Below are 19,196 nucleotides of genomic sequence, written 5' to 3' on the forward strand. Positions count from 1 at the left end.
TAACTATCTTACCACAAATGCATACTAAAAAGGACTTATCACAGAGTGATTCAAACAACAGCCTGTATAACTGACTTGACCTAAATGCCCTTGTATTTTGCTCACATAAGATCATTTTAGGGACTGGTTCTCAAAATAATCCCATTTACTTTTAACAAAAAAAAGCTGACTTTTTCAGCTGACTTAAAGCTGAAACTTGAGACCCCGAGGAAATGCTATTTAGAAAACAGAAGAGAAAAAGAATATATCAGGATGCACTGACATGTGATATGAAAATAACCTCGAGATAATCCTTTTCTAACATTACTGGTAGCTGGGAGCAGATCAGGTAGCTGACCAGAGAGAGTAGGGATGAGGGAGCAGCAATTTGGAAACACTCATGTTTAGGTGAAATGCATTAAAAAACCCAACCGTCTTTGTTATCATGTGCAGCCCTTTCCATGAACCTCCGTGCATGACAGCCCTGACATTGGCCGCTTTTGCACATCTTCATCATGAGAGCTGGCCTCATCTAGCCCAGTCCACCAAAGAGCAATGAAGAAAGCAAACCCCCCCGGTCAGGGGATGGAAAGGCAAGTGATCTGTGGTCTAAAAGCACACTGGGAAAGGATTCTGGTTTCTTTTATTGCAAATACTTGAGTCTCATGATCCTTACTAACTAGCATAACTACAGCCACAGTGGAGCTGAACCTGCTGAGATACAGTCAGAGCAGGTCACCCTGTGGAAAGCTGCAGCGGTGGCAGGGACAATGGCTGAAGACATTACGTTATTCCTGCTTTAGGCACAATCTCATGCAGTGCTTTGCATAACAAAATCCTTATACTCCGGATGAACAATTTGATTTGTCACGCTGTAAAAGATCCGTTGCTCTGAATGAGTCAAGTGCGCTGACTTCACCGGACTGTGACATACCAATGCAGAAGTCTGCTCGGGCAATGATGTGCGCACACTTCTTGGAATAACTTTGCCAACATTATGGCGTAACAAAGCAGCACTCACATGCAGCTGCCCCATCAAAGTATCCTCCCTATAATATCCAGGAAAGAACATGATCTTACACCTTGCATTGGAAATACATCTCTTCTAGTTTGCATTTATGCAGATTGTTGTTGCTGCTCCCTTGTGGGATGTCACCCCGCCTTTCATTGCATTGCAGGTAAGAAGTCATGTGCAGAGCTAGCAGGATCCTTTATTTTTGCGTAACTCATTTTGTAAGGTTAAAGTGAGAGAACCTCAAACATACATTCGTATTGGATTGGGCAGAAGAATGCAGCGCGCAGAGTTAATTAGCGATCCAGATATCGTATAGCTTTTGTAGCTGTCATTTCTTAGAATGAGAAGGAATATAATGATATATTGTAAAGATTATGAAGGAAGATTGGTATGTATTAAGGATATTACTTTAACTGAAAAAGCATCAGAAAAATGTCCTAGTTTCTGTGTAGTTCCAAAGCTCAGTATATGGAACAAAACATCCAGGGGAATTAATTACGTTTTTGTTGAGTTTTTTTGTGAGCTTTTTAAATCCCAAGGAAATCTGTGTGCAGGAGGGTATCAGTCATCTATACACAGAACCACATAAAGTATCGTTGGAGACCCCTCCAAATACATTGACTTTTTAACCAGCGGCAGTGTATCAATATTTTAACCACTGACACAAAATGTAGCCTTCATTATAAAGTATTTTCCTGTGGGTAACTAAACCACTGTGTATCAGGGAAAATAAATAGCTGCCTCTCCACATCTTCTGCCTATGCAGAAAGTGAACTCCTCACACCACTCTGGCAGAAGGGCGTTGGTAAGAAATGTAATGTATTGCTCCCTCCTCCCACCAGCAGCTGTCTTATCTAGCCCCATTTTGCATTATCTGAGCTTTCTTTCTTTCTTTTAACTCCATGATGGGAAGGCTCCTGAGCTTTCCAGGCCAGGACTGTGCTCATTTCCAGCCTAGCATTTATTCGTGGCTGGGTTATACCCATTTGTCCCTATGCCAACATCATAATTTGATTAAATATCTCTTCTACCTGGCATTTATCTCATAGCAACCACCTTCCAGCCCAGCTATCATTTAGCTAGACTAAACAAACAAAGGTTTTTGGGGGCATGTCTCCGAGGGGTCGAGAAGTGCCACCAATATGCTGGATCCCCCCTAATTGGACCCCAGTGAGCTGGCATGTTCAAGCACTGGGCTGCTCCAAGTCAGGCACAGAAACAAGCTCCCATCCCAGAAGATCTTATGGGCAGAACATATAATAGTATACCTTGAACTACAAAGTCATGTTTTGTTTTTTTTTCCTCCACCTCCTATCTGGTTGGTTTATTCTGAGCATCCTTTTTAATGTAGCTGTTCAGCCAGTTGGGTGTAAAGTCCATTCCTGCAAGTCTCTCGGCACACAACTGGCACACAACTATTAGCACTGTTGACTTGGAAAGGAAGCTAGGCACCGTCTACCCTAACGGCCCTGAGATCTTCCACTGGTTTGTTTCATTAATTTGTTCTCTTGAAAAAGAGAGGCTTAATTATAAGCTTATTTTTGTTTATACTTCTACTTACGTTAAACTAAAGGAATGCATTTCATTCAGCCCAAGGTAGTTTTGCTCCTAACTGTTCTTCTAGAATATCTTAAATTACTTATCAACACCAAAGCTAAACCAGTTCCACTGCTTGCCAGTTTGGTGTTTCTCCAGTGCAGAAAACTGCCATCTCCCATACAGAAATCATCTGAGCTCTGCATGATTAGTAGCATTTTTTACGATCTATATCTAGAGAGTTTAAAGTACTCCATAATGATACAACTCCCCAGCAATATTTATATCCCAAGTAGCACTGCAGAGTCTCTGTTGCAACTGGTCCAGCTCTGGGAATCTAAAACAAAGTCCCCAAAGTATCTCAGGAGAACCTCTTTCATGATCATACTCAAAAGTGAGTTAGACCTAAAGATTCAGGCTTATGCAGCCTGGCCCTCCTTATGCCCATGCAGTCCTTTTCATCATGAACACAAAATGTTACCCACTGCTTTTTTTTTCTTTGCCAATAGCTCTTTCTCTTCTGAACTGCTCTTTCTTCTCCACACCTGAGCCCCACTCATAATTGCTATTCCACAGTGTTTTTCTTACCCTACATCATTTGGTTTCACAGCTTGTGGAAGAAATACATGTTCTTCCATTTTACTGCTCAGCCCCCAGTCATTATTATACAAGAAATCCCTCCTTCTCATCACACCTTGTTCACAACCTGGATTAGGAGCACTCCTTTCATTACACTGCAAATAACAATGCGGTGTTATTTTGCTTTCCTGAAAGCCATTAATCCATTAATCTGAGCTACTTAGGGGCATTAGAAATGGAAAAGCAGCTCAGTTCTCTTCTGAATTTGCTGCAAATGTTGGCTTTTTAAACCTGTCACCCTCAGCTTGTGGCTGTCCTGGAAGCGCGGTGGCAACGCAGGAGTTACCATACGGTGCAGCAGCCTAAATGACAAGGGTGAGCATTGCATGTCCACCGTGCGCTGCATGTCATGTGTGACTTTGTCACCTGTGAATGGGACTAGTGTTGCTAGCAGGGTGTTCCCACAGGTATAATTGCACCTCTGGGCTTGCCACCTTCTCAGGCCCCTGAGCAGTGTGCCTCTGCTCCAGACGCCTGGGGTGGGACGCTCACCAAAACCCGTGATGGGATGCAGCGCACTTCAAAATGTCCAGGAGAAGCAGAGGACGGGCCTAAAAGCCTGTGGTGGTAAGGAATACGACACATCTCAAGGACTTGGATAGGGTGAAGGGACAACCGTGATGACTCAGTGCAGCTGCATCCAGGTGGGCAGAGACCTCAAGTGGGAAGGGAGAGGGGAGGCTGGAGCTTGGCCATGCGGTTCTCTTTCCCACCATTTCTGTGAGGTGTGGTTCAACCTTGGCTGAAGATGATGCCAAACAGCTGATGTTTCTCCTCCTTCCCAGAGATGGAGGGCAGGAGAAGTCTTCCCCAGGGTGCCCTCTGAAGATGCCCAAGCCACCTCTCAAACATGACCTCCCGGCTGGCTTGCCATATCCTCCTAAACTTTAGGAGGCACCACAGCCTAGAGTTGGAGGTTTACAGTTTTAATATAGGGCAAGTTAGGGCATAAACCCAGCTCTGAGCTGGACTTACATGTGATGTGAAAATCAGTCATTTGTTCCTGGGTCATTGACTTTCCTCTGGCACGGATTAATCACATGAGGGGATTTTTTGTTGTTGATCTATCAGCTTTCTCAGGGGGATGGTGGGTTTTTGCTTGTTTGAATGCAATAAGCACAGTCCACTTGGCAGAGATTGTAAGACCGCAATGCAAAACCAGCAACAAGACTTTGCACCTATCTGGTTTTTTACAAGTTTTTCCAGAGACTATTCTTATCCTTAAAAATGACCCAAACAGGACAAGGATTGAGGCTTATTTTTACTTAGGATGGAGAGCCCTACTGCAATCTTATTTTATAAACAAACTGCATTAACCTGTTTCCCAACACAGTGAGTCAGGAGCATTTGATGCCCAGTAAATTCAGATTTCAAGGCTATGTCAAAATGCACAAAGGGGAACCCTGGAAAAAACAATCGCTGCTGTGACAAGCTCCTGAATGGGAAAGTACCTGTTTAATCACATGCTGTTTCAACATCTCTGAATCAAGCAAGGTAGGACCCGACACAGGCTTCTATAACTATGTCATGAACTTGCCTGTTCATGTCAAACTAAAGTAGACTGTGTTTATTACAAAATAATCTGCAACTGATTTGTTTCTGAAGGTCAGAGCAAAGGCCAGGCAAAGGTGAAATGAGATACAAATGCTGCTGAGATAAGTCAGATGATGACTCTCAGAACGTGCCTCCTATCACCATGTGGACTGAGATCCACTTATCAGTCAGCCCAGCATGAAGCACAGCAACATCCTCAGAGACACAAGGCATTTGATGTGCCAAGTATTTATAACACCCAGTTATTTGCACCCAGTGCAGTCAGCAAACTCCCTTTTGAAGATGGCAGCCCTGCCAATAGGAAGGGAATTGCTCATTTGAGAGTTCTGAATGAAGCCCTAGATACTGTAGTACACATCTGTGCAAACCATATAGCCTCCTGCCTTAACACTATGGCCACTAACACACACCATCCAAATAACCCGGCTTTCTCCACCATCGTAATCTTCTCTTAGCATGTCCATACCTCTAGGATGCTATCACTTTTCTGCACCATCCTTACAGGAGAACCATTACGGAATTTGTGTTTTCCCTTTGCTTTTGGCTTTTTGCCAGCTGCTGCAGAAGGGTGGGTGCTGTTTTTACTCACGAGCCATGAGCTGGCATTTTGGAGATGATGGTACTTTAACTGCTTACAGTTGTGAAATGACAAAATTTCTCTTACAAAACACCTGGCCACAAACCAGCAAACAAGGTGGACTTCTAAAGCCTTTATAGGGGGCAAATTCCTGCCTTTGTTAGAAGCTGCTTCTGACCCACCACAAGCAGAAGCAGGCAGCGCTTGCTCTTCACAACACAGAAATAAAGATATTTTTTAACAAAATCTTAAATTCTGCCGAAGTTAATTCAGCTGCCAGAAAAGATCTTGTCATACAATATACAAATAACCTTTTCACTTCTCTTTCCCTTTTGTAAACCAACTCTGAAACCTGCTTTGGGATTTACCATTTCATTGTAACTTGGTTTTATTTACTTTGGTGTAGGAGCCCAGGAACATTACTCAATAAGAAGTCAGTTATTACATACTATTACAACAGAGAAACTAGCTGAAAGGCCTGGCAATGTATGTATTAAATAATTTGAACCTTAGACAGTTCAGCCAGGCATTTATCGCATGAATCATGCTTTTCAGATTAGCATACTTTGCTGCCACTCCTCCTCCTTCATGACAGAAGGACAGTCCCTAAATCATATGACTGGACACAAAAGATTGCACACTGCAAAACACTCCTACTTTCCACAGACCCGGGACAAACACATCAAGACAGAACTCAAAGCCAACCAGAGAAGAACCAAAATGAACCTTCTTCCCTCCTTCTCTACAGAGACATGGGCCCTTTTGCTTATTTTCGTAGTCCTCCTGGTAGTGTGAGTAAAATATTCTTTATTAGTTCTTTGCTCATGCTGTTTTCCTGTTCTTGCCATTGTTCCTTTTCATGCAACTAATCTGCCGAAGAGCGAGCAGGTAGGTGTGATTTCTAGATTTCCAGCCTCTAACAAGGCTCTAGGAAGTAGCAGAGTCGTCTAAAGACCATACAGATGTGTGATCTCGCTCCAAGGTTGGGAGTGTTCCCATGCACTGTTACCATCTTGCTGCTAAGCATCAAAGCAATAATTGAATAATAATGGTGCCAGGCATTCGTTAGCAGCAGATTCGTGATCCGTTAGGTTATTTTCCACAGAAATACAGTCTAAGGAAGGCTGTGCCTCCCTGACCGAGGCTGCCCCGTGGAGGGGAGGAGGCAGCAGATGACCCTACTGCATGACCTGCAAAGGTGGAGAGCAGCAGAAAGGCACCAGAAAAAGAGCATTCTTAGGATCAGTTCTCACTCTTCCTGGCTCCTTCTGCAGTGCTCAGGTAAAATGCTCCATGCACGGGCACCTGGACCAGGAGGGACACTTTGCAGAAGTTAGATTTGCCACATGCCTGCAGGGACAGCATCCCATGCCCATCCCCACAGCCCACCCTTACAGGGGGAAGAAATGAAGCCCAGAGCAAGGTCAGCTCTCTGTGCCTGGCTTTTCACACAGGCTCCATCAGGTAGAATTGTACCCCAATGCTTCAGAGGAGCCGCACTAGTGAGAAAATGCTTTCGTCCGCTTTGCTGATGCTGTTCGGCACTGCAGCGTAGCAGGGCTGGCTGAAAACCCCCTTTGGCTGGGACATACAGCATCGCTGCTGGCAGCCCCTGCCAACAAGGCTGGACTGACAAACTTTGTAGTGTTGACAAGCCCTTAGGCAGAGACAGCATGTTGCTAGCCATAAACCTTAATGATTAATGTGGTGCACACGAGCACAATCCATTTGTCTGCCCTGGCCGTGCTCCAACCACAGCAGTTCAGTAAGCTCTGAAACTTTTAGCCCTGTTTTTGGTGTTGGTTTTTTTTTTTTTTTTTTTTGAACCTTTTCCTGTGATTTGGATCACTTAAAAGCCTGTTTGGGGCAGACTCTTCAAGAAACCCCCAAGCCCCACCCTCATTATTGACCTAAACCCTCATATTTCAATAACTGTGTGGCCATCTAAGGTTGCTGCTTGCCACACTCCCACATTCTGCAGCCACTTGCAATTTTCTTGTAGCAAAAGGGACGAAGCCCAGATCTTTGTGCTCTGATATCTGGGCTAATTTCACTGCCCATTAGCACAGGGAGGTTGTTCAGATGCTTCTTGTCCATCTGGGGCAACACTGTTCCAGTTCACGCATGAAGGAATATCAGGCATTGCTGGTTCATGTCCATGGTGAGAAGAAGTAATGATTATTCTTTGGCTTTACACTGAATGGTCCTTCTCAGCCTGTAGGAAAAACAGTCACATTTTAGTTGTAAGAGCATTAGACTGCGTTTTCCTGGGCATGTTTCAAATGGATTAAGCCTAGCCTATGTTCCTATAGAGTTTGAGCTTTGTAACCAGCCCAACCTGGCATTTCCTGGTCCTCCTGCAGCCCTGGCTGCCTATAAACATTACAAATGAGAATCCACAAACATATTATTTCTAGGTACTGAATTAAACTTTGACAGAAAAGGTTAAACATTGACAAACTGAGCTCTGCGAAACCTTTCTGCACCTGCCAACACCTCGTCCCAGGTTTTTGCCTGCTCTGTTTGGACCATAAGATGAGGTCCGCTTCTGTGCTCTGGTAGAACCTGTGCTGGGGGGACTGAGCTCCTTTGGGGTCCCCCAGATTTAGAAAAGTATTACTAATTGCAAGGGAAACCCCCCTAAGTCTCAGCCTAGACTCTGGCTTTTCAGGAAAGCATCCCCAAGATGCTGGCTGAGCGGCTGCTGCCACGTGGCTCCAAAGAGGATCTCTGATAGCATCCCTCTGCCAAACCTTTGCAGTTTTACATCCCTTCTGCAATGAACCGCTCACTTGGGAAGCTGCAGCTACTAACTAAAAACAAATATTTTGAGGAGCTCTTTCAACACAGCCAAAGACAAGCTTCAAAGGGCTGCAGCCCAGGCCCTTGTTGAGAAACAGAAGGCCCTGAGGTAGAAGTAATAACTTTACGGCTGCCAAAAAGGGTGCTTCAGAGGAAAGAAATCTGCAAAGCTGTCAATAAAATCTAAAGAGACAACCATCAAGACAAGAATTCCTGACACACCACTGAGCTAACGCTGGGCTGAGGGGAGGGAGAACAATAAATGAAATTAAAGTGCAGCTTGACAAAAGCCGTGTTTGGGACATCACTTCTGGCACTGCTTTGATTTCTCTTCAATAAAAACATGTAAGCTTGGTGTTCCTTCTTCCAGCTCCCTTTTCTGCCTCTCCTTTGGTTGGCAATGAGCTCCTCTCTTGACTTTTGCTAAAGGCTTTAAGGTCCCGTTTCCACCAGAGCACCTATGCCTTTAGGAGACAGCTGCTTTTACATCAAAGTGATCTCTCTGAAGCTCTGTGTGGCAGCAGTGAGCCTTATCATGTTTATTAAGTAGTTTTTACAGGGCAATTTTCTTTTGGGCCACTTTTTTCCAGCTCCTGGATCAACCTGCTCTACTTAGAGCCAAAGGGACATTGCTGCAGTCTCCAGATTCAGGAGAGCTCGCAGCCCCAATGCCACGGTGATGTAGCACTCTGTTGTCTTTTCTGTCCCACAGATATGGGACCTGGCCATTTGGTTTGTTCAAGAAGTTGGGTATTCCTGGGCCAAGACCTCTGCCTTTCTTTGGGACCTGCCTGGAATATCGCAAAGTAAGTGACCGAAGCCTTCCTGGCTCCAGAAATATCCGCCTTTGCTCATACAGCTGTAGCTAAACAGATACACGGTGATGATAAGTTATCTCCAAATGCCAAGCTCTGCTCTAAAGCACAGGTTGTGCAGAGGCCAGCGTCGGATAAGGGCTCAGTGGCACAGACCATGGGCCCTTGCCTTTACAGCATCTCCAAACAAGCACTCGTGGGTGGCTGATTTACAGCTGCCCTTTGCCAGCATCCTGGCAAACAGCTCATTCACAAGCACGACGTACATTTATGCTGTCCTTCGTGATGTTTTTGGAGAGGAGGAGAACTCGGAAGGCAGCTTTGAACATCAGTTTACAGATATCCCTCCCAACCCATCATCTCCAACATCATCTCCAACATCATCCCCTCTGCTGCATCCTCTCTGAGATAATTTTTAAATTGCTTTCCACAGGGTTTCTTGGAGTTTGACAATGAATGTTTCCAGAAATATGGGAAAGTCTGGGGGTGAGTATGAACCGCTGATCTCTTCTTAAGGTAAAACTAGAAACCATACAAAGGGGAGAAAAATATTCATTAGGAAAGCTCCCTTTTCTCCACCTGCAGCCCTGACAGTCCCAGCATGAGGAGTACGGCAATGATAGGGTGCTCGTGGTGGCTTACGTTAAAGCCTGATGATTGCAGGGCTGTGCCGCTCTCATGCTATATGGAAATTGCTTTGACCTGTACTGTGAAAGCTGTTTTAAAGCTGATAACAAAAGGCCCTCACCTGCCTCTAACAAAATCAGCAGCAAACCTACTATTTACTTAAGGGAGACTCTGGAACCAGGAGGTCGGGTTCCCCTGGTTTACCAACAGCAGAGGAGTGTGAGTGACTCCCCATACTGAGTGAAGAAGCAGACCCAAAGTCTGCCAGCTTCCTTGTGCTGCTGATCCTTCCCTGCTGCGGTGGGAGGTAGTGCAGCGATCGTTGCTCTGCTCCAGACATCTCCGATGGCTTTTATTGCTGCTGTTATAACTTGGGCTGCAAACTTGCATATCCTCTATAATGCATCCATTGGTCCCTATAGCAACTTTAAAAAATAGAGTCTGGAAAACATATCGTTACATAAATGGGGAAAGTCCATAAATCCACTTAATCTACATCTGTTCCAGGAAAGCATTCAGAACTGGCAGCTTAAAAAGAGAAAAACAAGGATTGAGTTTCATCTCCAAGGATATTTCAGTGCTGTCAGCCCAAGTCTCCAGACACCCAATTCAAGAGCCTGAAAGGGGTCGAACAAGTTTTCTTCTAATACTGTAATGTGTTTAAGTGCCTGGAAAAACACAGAGAGTCAGGGGAGAAAGTGAAGACACTTGCTTCATTTAGTATCTGGTCCTTTGAGGGACTGAGCCCTGCTCATCTCCCAGTGAATTTGGAAGGTGTTTAGCCCCCTTTATCATTTACAAAACAAGAGGGGACAAGGCCTGGGAGTCCTTGTCCATCTCTACTTTCTACATTTCTGTACTTAGGCATCTGCAGAACAGTAAGGCTGATGACAGAGGAGCATTTGTTTAACACATTTTGTTTCATGGGCATCAGCCAAGCCTTGCACTTCAGCTACCTGGGATTGTTTGTCTCTTCTCCCCCCACCAGGATTTACGATGGTAGGCAACCTGTGGTGGCTGTCATGGACCCCCAGATCATCAAATCTGTGCTGGTTAAAGAGTGTTACTCCACCTTTACCAACCGGAGGGTAAGAGCAGAAGCATCGTGATGCACCACAGAGTCCGAAAAACAAAGTATGGGAGGAGATAAGCATGCCAAGCATGTAGCAGGGTTCCCATAGGGGACGAGTGACTACACTATAGAGATTACTGTAAATGGCCACTGTATGTCACTGTTCCCCTGTCTTACAGCTTGGGGACTGCATACCCAGGCTGGCAGAGGAAGCTGTTTGCCTGCACATCAAACAAATTCTGCTCTCACACCTATATATATATATATGGATGAATTTGAGTCTGTGTGAGCATGCAGGAATCTGTAAGGGCCCCGCTAGCACATGTGCCACCAGCTGGGATGCAGGCTCTGGGTGGCACAGTTAGGCGCGGGTACACACATACATACAGGTGTTGGGCTTTTGGGTTACTTGTTCTGGATATGGAAATGGCATCTCACAGCTGGTTTATGGCAGGAAAGGGGATTATTATGTATGTGTGTCTTGAGAGAGGCTTTAGCCTCTGCCTTAGCCTGCTGCCAGTAGTAATGCCCCTGAAATAGCCCGGGCAGGGACTTGCATGCTACATTCCCGTCCTTGCAAGGAAGCCACTATCTTTTTTGGGGTTAACACCTTGCCTTTTTCCCCTCTAGCATATAGAACTAGCAGGGGTGCTGAACAATGCTGTCTCATTAGCTGAAGACGAACAGTGGAAAAGGATTCGTACTGTGCTCTCTCCAACCTTCACCAGTGGGAAACTAAAGGAGGTAAAACACAGAGGAACAGGTACAAAGTAAATCAGAAAGTCAGTAGACAATGTTTTCAGGCTGAGATTGTCACAGGGGTCCGATTTCTTTAGTCACAGCCTGGCAACTAAGCTAGCCTGTTTAATTTATGCCTAATTTAAAATGAAAAAGGCTTAAAATAAAACCTTAGCAGAAAGATCTTATTTGTAAATATTCATGAAACTCCCTGTAGTCTTTGTAAGCCTGTCTTAAAGGGGTAAAATGTACTATACTTAAGTGACCAATCTCTGGTTTGTGTTACAGATGTTCCCTATAATGAAGCACTATGGGGAAGTTTTGGCAAAAAATGTTCAAAAGCAAGTGGAAAAGGACAACATTCTATCTGTAAAGGAGTAAGTAGCTGCTAGGAGCAGCAGGCTAAGCAGCAAACCTTGTTAGCAAGTGCTGCGGTTCATTCGTTACTGGCAACGCAGATCACTCACCGAGTAAACCAGACCTCTAAAATGAGGAACAGGGCTAGCTGAAAGCCTGGCTGGAAATTTGAAAGGGAAAATTTAAGCTGGAATGTCAGTGAAACTTCCTAGAGGCAGAGACCCAGAGAGAAGTCTTCTAAAGTGAATTAGATGGGGAGGAAAATGCTCCAGCACAGCTTTGTGAATCCACAGATCCAAGATAACCGCAACTCTGCCAGGAAAACCCAGTTTTCCCTGCATATACTCAGGATCTCTGTGTAGCACCACAGGACAGTGGGGTGCTGGCCTCTGCTCACCCACCCCAGAACTGTGGGATGCTCGTCCATCACTTTCCCCTTGCTGGGGAGAGTGGGGAAGGGAGGCTGTAGTGTGGTCCCAGGTGCTTTGTCCTCATCTGTGCCTTCCACGTGGGCTCTGGAACAAAACCTGTGTATTTCATCTCTGATTTCAAAGCACAGATGCGGAAGGGGCAGCTGCACACCAGTAGTCGCACCGGCAAACCTCTCCCCTACCAAAAACCCCATAAGGAGAGGACTTGGACAGTTTGTAATATTATAGGGCTGTGCTGGGTTGAACAAGACCCTTTTCATGGCATGTTTGAAGCAAGGTGTGTTACCAGCCCTCCCCTAGAAGCTAACATGCTCAAGAACCACACGCTGTCCTTGCACTAACCCAAGCACGTAGCTACATGCTGGTTTAAAATCCTCAGAAAAGCTGTCCGATTTCAAAACCCACGCAGGCTTGAAACCAAAGCTCTCTAAAAATCTATGCCTTTCACTATAAGTGCTTTTCAGTTACCATATATCCAATTTTCTTTTCAAAACAAGGGCAGGAGGTCTTAGGAGAATTTATATTTGAATGTCACATAGGCATTAGGAAAAAATATATTCTCTTGGTCTAACTATTTAACCACAGTCTATCTTTTCCATCTTTCCTCAGCATCTTTGGAAGCTACAGCATGGACGTTGTCACCAGCACTTCATTCGGTGTGAACATCGACTCCATGAACAACCCCAAAGACCCCTTTGTCAGAGAGATGCAGAAGTTGGTCAAGTTTGACTTTTTTGACCCACTCTTCATCTTGACATGTAAATGACTTTTTTGTTGCAGCGTCATTCAGGTGTCAGAGTACTACTGAAGCGTGACTTTAGCAAGCATATCAGAGACTGGTGCAGCCTATACATTAACCAATCAACTATTGCTTAGATAACTTCACTAGCTAGGATGGAAGTCCTAATGGCTCTTGTCTCATCATTTCCTCATTGTTAGCTTCATGCTAAAACTCTGGGAAGGAGATGGGTAAAAACTTCCTCCCCTTTTGGCATCCACGATGCAAGAAACGTATGAACATCGCAGCCAATATCCAAATAAGTGCTGGAAAATGATTCAAGGGTTGAAAAGCAAGTTCAGCTGTGAGGCTTGAAGAGAGTGGTGCTATCTGAAATGCATTTTCTGGAAAAGAGTGCTGAGTGGGGACTGTAATTAGATACAATTTCCTAGCAGTACAATAGCTTACAGTCATGGTGATGGAGATGGACCTTAAATCACTTGCAGCCTTAAATCAAGATTAGATACCTTGCTAAAACACAGGGAAAGTTGTGATCTGCGCATAGAGGAGGTTCTGGTGCTGTAGATTTTAGGAATCACAAACGGACATACAACTGGACATGCTGTAGATTTTGTCCATACAAATGGACGTGCTGTAGATTTTAGGAATCACAAATGGACATACAACAGCCCAGGCTTTGCCCAGGTAAAGAAATTGAGAGGAAATAATTTCTCAGTGGCATCATTAATTCCTCAGTAACATCCATAGCTATCTTATATGAGGTAGAGTTTGTTTACAGTGTGCAATTTTATTTTCAATTTGTTTTTCAGTTGTATGTCCATTTGTTATTCCTCTTTTGGCCAAGATGAATGTAAGCTTCTTCCCCAGTGATGCTGTAGATTTCTTCATGAGATCCATCTCCAAAATTAAGCAGGATCGTGAAAAGGAGACTCACAAGGTAAGCAAGCGTGAATTTGCTAGCAGTTGTGGCAGAAAATACACTTAAGTGAAATATAATTAGGGTGATGGTATCAAAGACGAAGCCAAAGGACAATGACTCTGCAAAACCCTGAATCTACTTAAGTGTAAACACTTGATTTTAATACTGTCAGAAAAGCCTCACCTGACCAGTCCTGGCAGAGAAGCAAGTGGACTTTGTACATCCATGATCTGAAGCTAAATCCAGATAAAGGCTCAGTAGAATTGGACTAAGCTTGGGTTTGCAGTACTTGTAATAAGTCAAAGCAAAAGACTCCCTGAAGAAGATTAGGTAGAGGATGAGAGAGAGCAGAGTAAGCAGCACAAGGGCAGCAATACCACCTTTCAGGGTTGCGCCTTCCCCTCTCACTTTTCAAAAATTGAAGCTGCTTCGTGGCAAAATTCTCCCTTTTAGAGTTTGGATCCCTTTCCTGAAACTCATTCAAGACGCTGCTCTCCCACCCAATGGCTTCATGAAAAGGACAGATAGGTTTCCAAAATAAAAAGCAAGTGTAATGTTTTTCAATAAGGAAGTCATGTGCATTTTGGGTATGCTTTCAGTTTAAAAATTGTGCTTAGGCTATGAAATCTGCTTATCTGAGCCCTCCAAGGGACCTGTCACCAAAGAAACTTTCCTGCTTTTCTTCTCAGGGCAGAGTAGATTTTCTGCAGCTGATGATCGAATCCCAGAACTCAACCAGTCATGGAAGCAATGAAGCAAATCACTCATATAAGGGTAACAACATCAAATACTCATCACAGGAACAGGGGCCATGGGAGCAAGGAGAATATGGGGAGCTGTTTCCCAGAGAAAGGCTCGATGGGTCACCACCATCTCCACTGACGAGCTCCAGGCAGAAGTCTCTGTCCCTTGTTGCCAGCACCAGGGCTAAGGGGAATCCCCAGGGTCCTTTGCCAGGGAGTAGGACTGCCATGTCAATCATTTCTACCCAGGAAATCATCTGGCTCCTCTATGAAATTACTTTTTCCAGACAGATAGCGGAGTAGCTATAAATGTGGTATCAGAAAACAACTGCAACAAGCCTGCCTCAACCCCACCCGTTCCTACCTGTTCCTTGCTGAGACCATCACCCAATACTGGTTTGCTCATCTCCCCACATCCTCTCTCCTCACAGCCCTGACCGACTCAGAGATCCTGTCGCAAGCATTCATCTTCATATTTGCTGGGTATGAGCCCACCAGCAACACACTTTGTTACCTGGCATATGAGCTTGCCACGCACCCCGATGTGCAGCAAAAACTGCTGGATGAAATTGATGCAGTTTTACCCAACAAGGTAAGGGGATGTTAAGTAACAGTGAAGACCCTCTGACACTGCTGTCCTCCTTGTTCAGTCAAGACAAGGAGAAATCTTTAGCACCTGAACACCGTCCCCCTGGGATCTTCCAACAGCTCTGAGACACGCACACTGAGACAACTCAGCCTTGTAGCGATGTCTTTTTGGCAGCTGAAACATGGCCACCCCACTGCACAAACCCATTTGCCATACTCTGCACCCATGCACAAGTGGACGTGGATTTCCAGGCATTTCCATCACTCAGGGATGGAAAATGAAACCAATTATGCATTTTCTACCTTCTACCTTCAGTGAGTCTGAGTCATAGCTGGGGCAGCAGGGGTTGGGGACACTCCGGTCTCAGCAGTCATTTTAGGACAATCCAGTCCTCACGCCAACATACCTGATCATGCTTTCTCCTGTCGTCCTGCAGGCTCCTCTCACATACGAAGCAATGATGCAATTGGAATATCTTGACATGACAGTGAATGAAACCCTGCGGCTCTTCCCCCTTGGAGGACGGCTTGAGAGAGCCTGCAAGAGAGATGTAGAAATAAATGGAGTGACCATTCCCAAAGGAACCGTTGTTATGATCCCACCCTATACCCTGCACCGCAACCCTGAGTACTGGCCAAACCCAGAAGAGTTCAGACCAGAAAGGTATAAAAAGCATAATGAAAGGGAAGAAATATCATGCTGCTTTTTCCTCACATAGTAATTAAGTATTAATCTCTGATTAGCTTCCTAATGGTGTTCTTCCTATCTTTTTACAAACAATACCTATGAGAAATTGCAGGCTCATGGGAATGTCATTTTAAGAAGAAAATGAGCTTTGCACTTAAAGCAGGGTTTCAAACAGCATAATCTTATTGGGAGAATAACATTGATACCTCACAACATCTTGTACACAGTTTTTAGGCTTGCTGACAGAGTGGGTAGATGGTGAGTTTTTTGTAATTGCTATCCATCTTTTTGTATAATCTTCATTACTGAACCTGTTTCCATCACACAGGCTTTGCTACAAAATATACCAGAGTTGATCCTTCCAGAATTGCCTTCCCTCTTTGTTTTCAAGGAAGTGATAACTTTTCCCTAGTTGGTTATTTTTATAATTGGTATCAACCCCTCATTTCCCAGCAAGACTGAAGCCATAGGCTGCTCCTAACAGACAGGCCCTGGTTTCTCTCTCACTAAATACAACAGATAGGAAATATCAGTCATTTTGGGAGAGCGTGTATATTTTCACGTTGCTCCTAACTTCTAGTCTGGATGGACAGAATTAAACTAAATGCTGAAGTGGGATCCTACCCGATCCTGGACAAGGGCTCTGACACAGCACTCGATTGCTGCGGTGTGCTGAGATACCTTAGCAAAAAACCAAACAAGCCTCCGTAGGGCACCAGCAAGAGATCTCTGGATAAGTAATACAGATATGTAGCTTTTTGGTTTTTTGCTGCCTTCATTTTTTTCCCCAACCACGTCATTATCCAGGTTCAGTAAGGAAAACAAAGAGGCCATAGACCCATATACGTACCTGCCCTTTGGAGCTGGTCCCAGGAACTGCATCGGGATGCGATTTGCTCTCCTGACTCTGAAAGTTGCCATCACCGTCCTATTGCAACGTTTCACCTTCCAGACCTGCAAAGAAACTCAGGTGAGGAGCACATTACATTTTGAAACTCGCATGCGAAGAGCCAGGTGCCTTGTTTCTCACCGTGGGTGCTAACACCAGATGCTTTGCACTTTCAGGCACTATGGATCAAGTTATGTCCAAACCATGGCCAAGTTTCTTTCCTTTAATATCTACTAATTTAATTTGTCTATCTCCAAGTGTGTTTTTCCTCTTATTGTTGCAGATCCCTCTCAAGCTGAGTTCACAGGGACTTTTAAGACCAGAGAAACCGATTATTCTGAAGTTAGTCCCCCGGACCAACACTGCACCTGCAGAGGCGTAAAACCCAGCCACGTCTGCAACAATTCTCCGACGTCTAATGAGTGCTGTGCTAACAAAGGGATCACACATCACAGGAAATCTCTCCTACACGTACAGACACAGAAGAGCAGCTCTAGTTAATTCTGGAAGCAATTACTACATATTTACTAATAAACATAGCTGTCAGAAATGTAACGTGGATCACTGGGCAGTGACAATATGCAGTCCCCTTAATTTTGATTGCAGAAAACAAGAAATAAATCCAAATGAGAAGCTGATCATCCACTTACTTCTAAGGGGACTTCTCCATCTGGAGGGAAGGAATTACTGTCGCATCCAAGAGAAACAAGGTGTGATGGAAATTCAAATTGCCAGACCTTGCTGGGCAGGAAGGGGTGATGTTGTTCTTGGTGTATTGATGCTTGAAATTTCATGTGTTATAATTGAGACGACTGGTGTGAGACTAGATCCTAGTTACCAAACCTCTCTTGTGCCATGTGTTAATTAAACTAAAGTGTGTACAAATACTGTCATTAAAAATGTTTGAGAGCTGCCGTGTGTTGTGTATAGCGGCTGATCACTTCCTATTTGAAAACCTTATTCAGCCTCAACCCTTGAAATTATCCATGTACATTGCTTTCCACTTAATTTAATGAATCTGATCCTTCATTTAATGCGATCAAACCCTCCCATTTGCACAGTATTTTACAAACACTATAACTCCCACCTCTTAGTTTGATTAAGAGGTTGCCTTCAGTTCAGCACTGGCCGGCCCTTTTCCACGCTGGAGCGACAGAGGACGGATTGCAGAGAGCAGCAGGAGCAGCTCGCAGGAGGCGGTGACAGGACTGCAGGAGGGCCACTGCTCCTGGAGAAGTCGTCTGGACACAACTTGTAGCTGAGCCTCGCCTCCCAGAGCCATGGATGCGGTTTACACATTGCCCGTGGGGGGATGTTAGCCTGCTCCGACCTGCTTCGCTCTTGAACTGCTCCAGAGCAGTCTATGGCTTGGGCCCTGCCATCAGCGTGATGCTTTGGCCAAAGGACTTATGCCATCCCTGACCATATAAACAGGGAATATCAAAAAACAGGTGGGAGGTTCTCCCAGATCTGAATTTCACATGCCAGTTAACCCCAGTATATTGTGCTGGTCCTGATACCTACAAAGCAAGAAGGATGCTAATGAAATGGGAAAGGTTTTTAGAAGAGCTGCAAACCACGTCAAGTCACCCCTTAACTTTCTCCTGGCATCCTTCACTCCAAGGCAATATTTTCTGAATCATCATCTATAATTTTCTCCTGTGGCCATGTGCTTTTCTATTTAATTGAGTAGACTAAACTGCAACACAACCCAAATGCTACAATCCAACATAGCACAAATTTATTCAAGAATTCATGTCCGTTCTTTAACAACAATGGCAATTAAGAGGTTTGGGAGTGGTCAGCCAGCAGTGCAGTAGATTCCTGATCACTGGAAATCCCCAAATCAAAGCTGTCCATTTTTCAGGAAGATACAGCAACATTCACCAGGCTCTAATTCAACAGTAAGCAGCTTGTGCTGTCCCAAAAGGCAGATAAAACAATTATAGTGCTCCCTTCTGATTCATAATCTGTGAAAAATTGTTTGGGTTTTGCTATGTACACAGCAAGGCATAGTTAGGAGTGCTGCCAATAAGGCCCTTCCTTGGTTTAAACTGTTGCTCATCTCTTACTGGGGGTTAAAAACCATCAGTGGAAGAGCTGGGCCTGTCTTACTGCTGTAATGCTGCAGCAGCTCTGCTGGGGAGAGCGCAATGCCCCTGCATGGACAGACTAGTTAAAAAAATGGATTTTCCGCATAGAAAAATAGTTCTAGCCAAAACTAACTCCAGATTCAAGGAAAGAGAAAGAAAAGGGAAGCCATCAAGACAGCAGCGAGTCACTTATATGCCAAAGAGCTGCTTTGAAGTAAACTCATGTTGGTATCTCATGAACAAAATCAAGTGCCTTTGCATGGTGCTCAGAACCAGAAAGGGTTAATCCAGCCGTACGCCAAGACAGGCAGTCCCTGCCCAGTGCATGGAATCTCCGGGAATGAAGTCATTAGCGTAACTGTACAGATCATTCTTCCAAATGTGAAAAATGTGAC

The 19,196-nt window shown here is 44.6% G+C and overlaps 1 protein-coding gene and 1 long non-coding RNA gene across 2 annotated transcripts; one reads left to right on the forward strand and one right to left on the reverse strand.

The window, feature by feature from the left end:
* The first annotated feature begins 5,928 nt into the window (after positions 1–5,928).
* LOC140658898 (cytochrome P450 3A9-like) lies at positions 5,929–17,592 on the forward strand. Its single transcript, XM_072877942.1, has 13 exons — positions 5,929–6,091; positions 8,815–8,908; positions 9,351–9,403; positions 10,533–10,632; positions 11,247–11,360; positions 11,643–11,731; positions 12,752–12,900; positions 13,691–13,818; positions 14,490–14,574; positions 14,975–15,135; positions 15,569–15,795; positions 16,627–16,789; positions 16,992–17,592. The coding sequence occupies exons 1-13, from the start codon at positions 6,021–6,023 to the stop codon at positions 17,088–17,090; spliced, it is 1,533 nt and encodes a 510-aa protein (XP_072734043.1). The 5' UTR covers positions 5,929–6,020; the 3' UTR covers positions 17,091–17,592.
* LOC140658899 (uncharacterized) lies at positions 7,397–16,773 on the reverse strand. Its single transcript, XR_012044925.1, has 3 exons — positions 16,670–16,773; positions 15,539–15,669; positions 7,397–7,515 (listed from the first exon to the last, which is right to left on the reverse strand). It is a non-coding gene; the product is annotated as an uncharacterized lncRNA (long non-coding RNA).
* Positions 17,593–19,196: the final 1,604 nt, after the last annotated feature.

This window comes from Ciconia boyciana, chromosome 13 (assembly GCF_034638445.1).
Source record: "Ciconia boyciana chromosome 13, ASM3463844v1, whole genome shotgun sequence".
NCBI classification, from domain to species: domain Eukaryota; kingdom Metazoa; phylum Chordata; class Aves; order Ciconiiformes; family Ciconiidae; genus Ciconia; species Ciconia boyciana.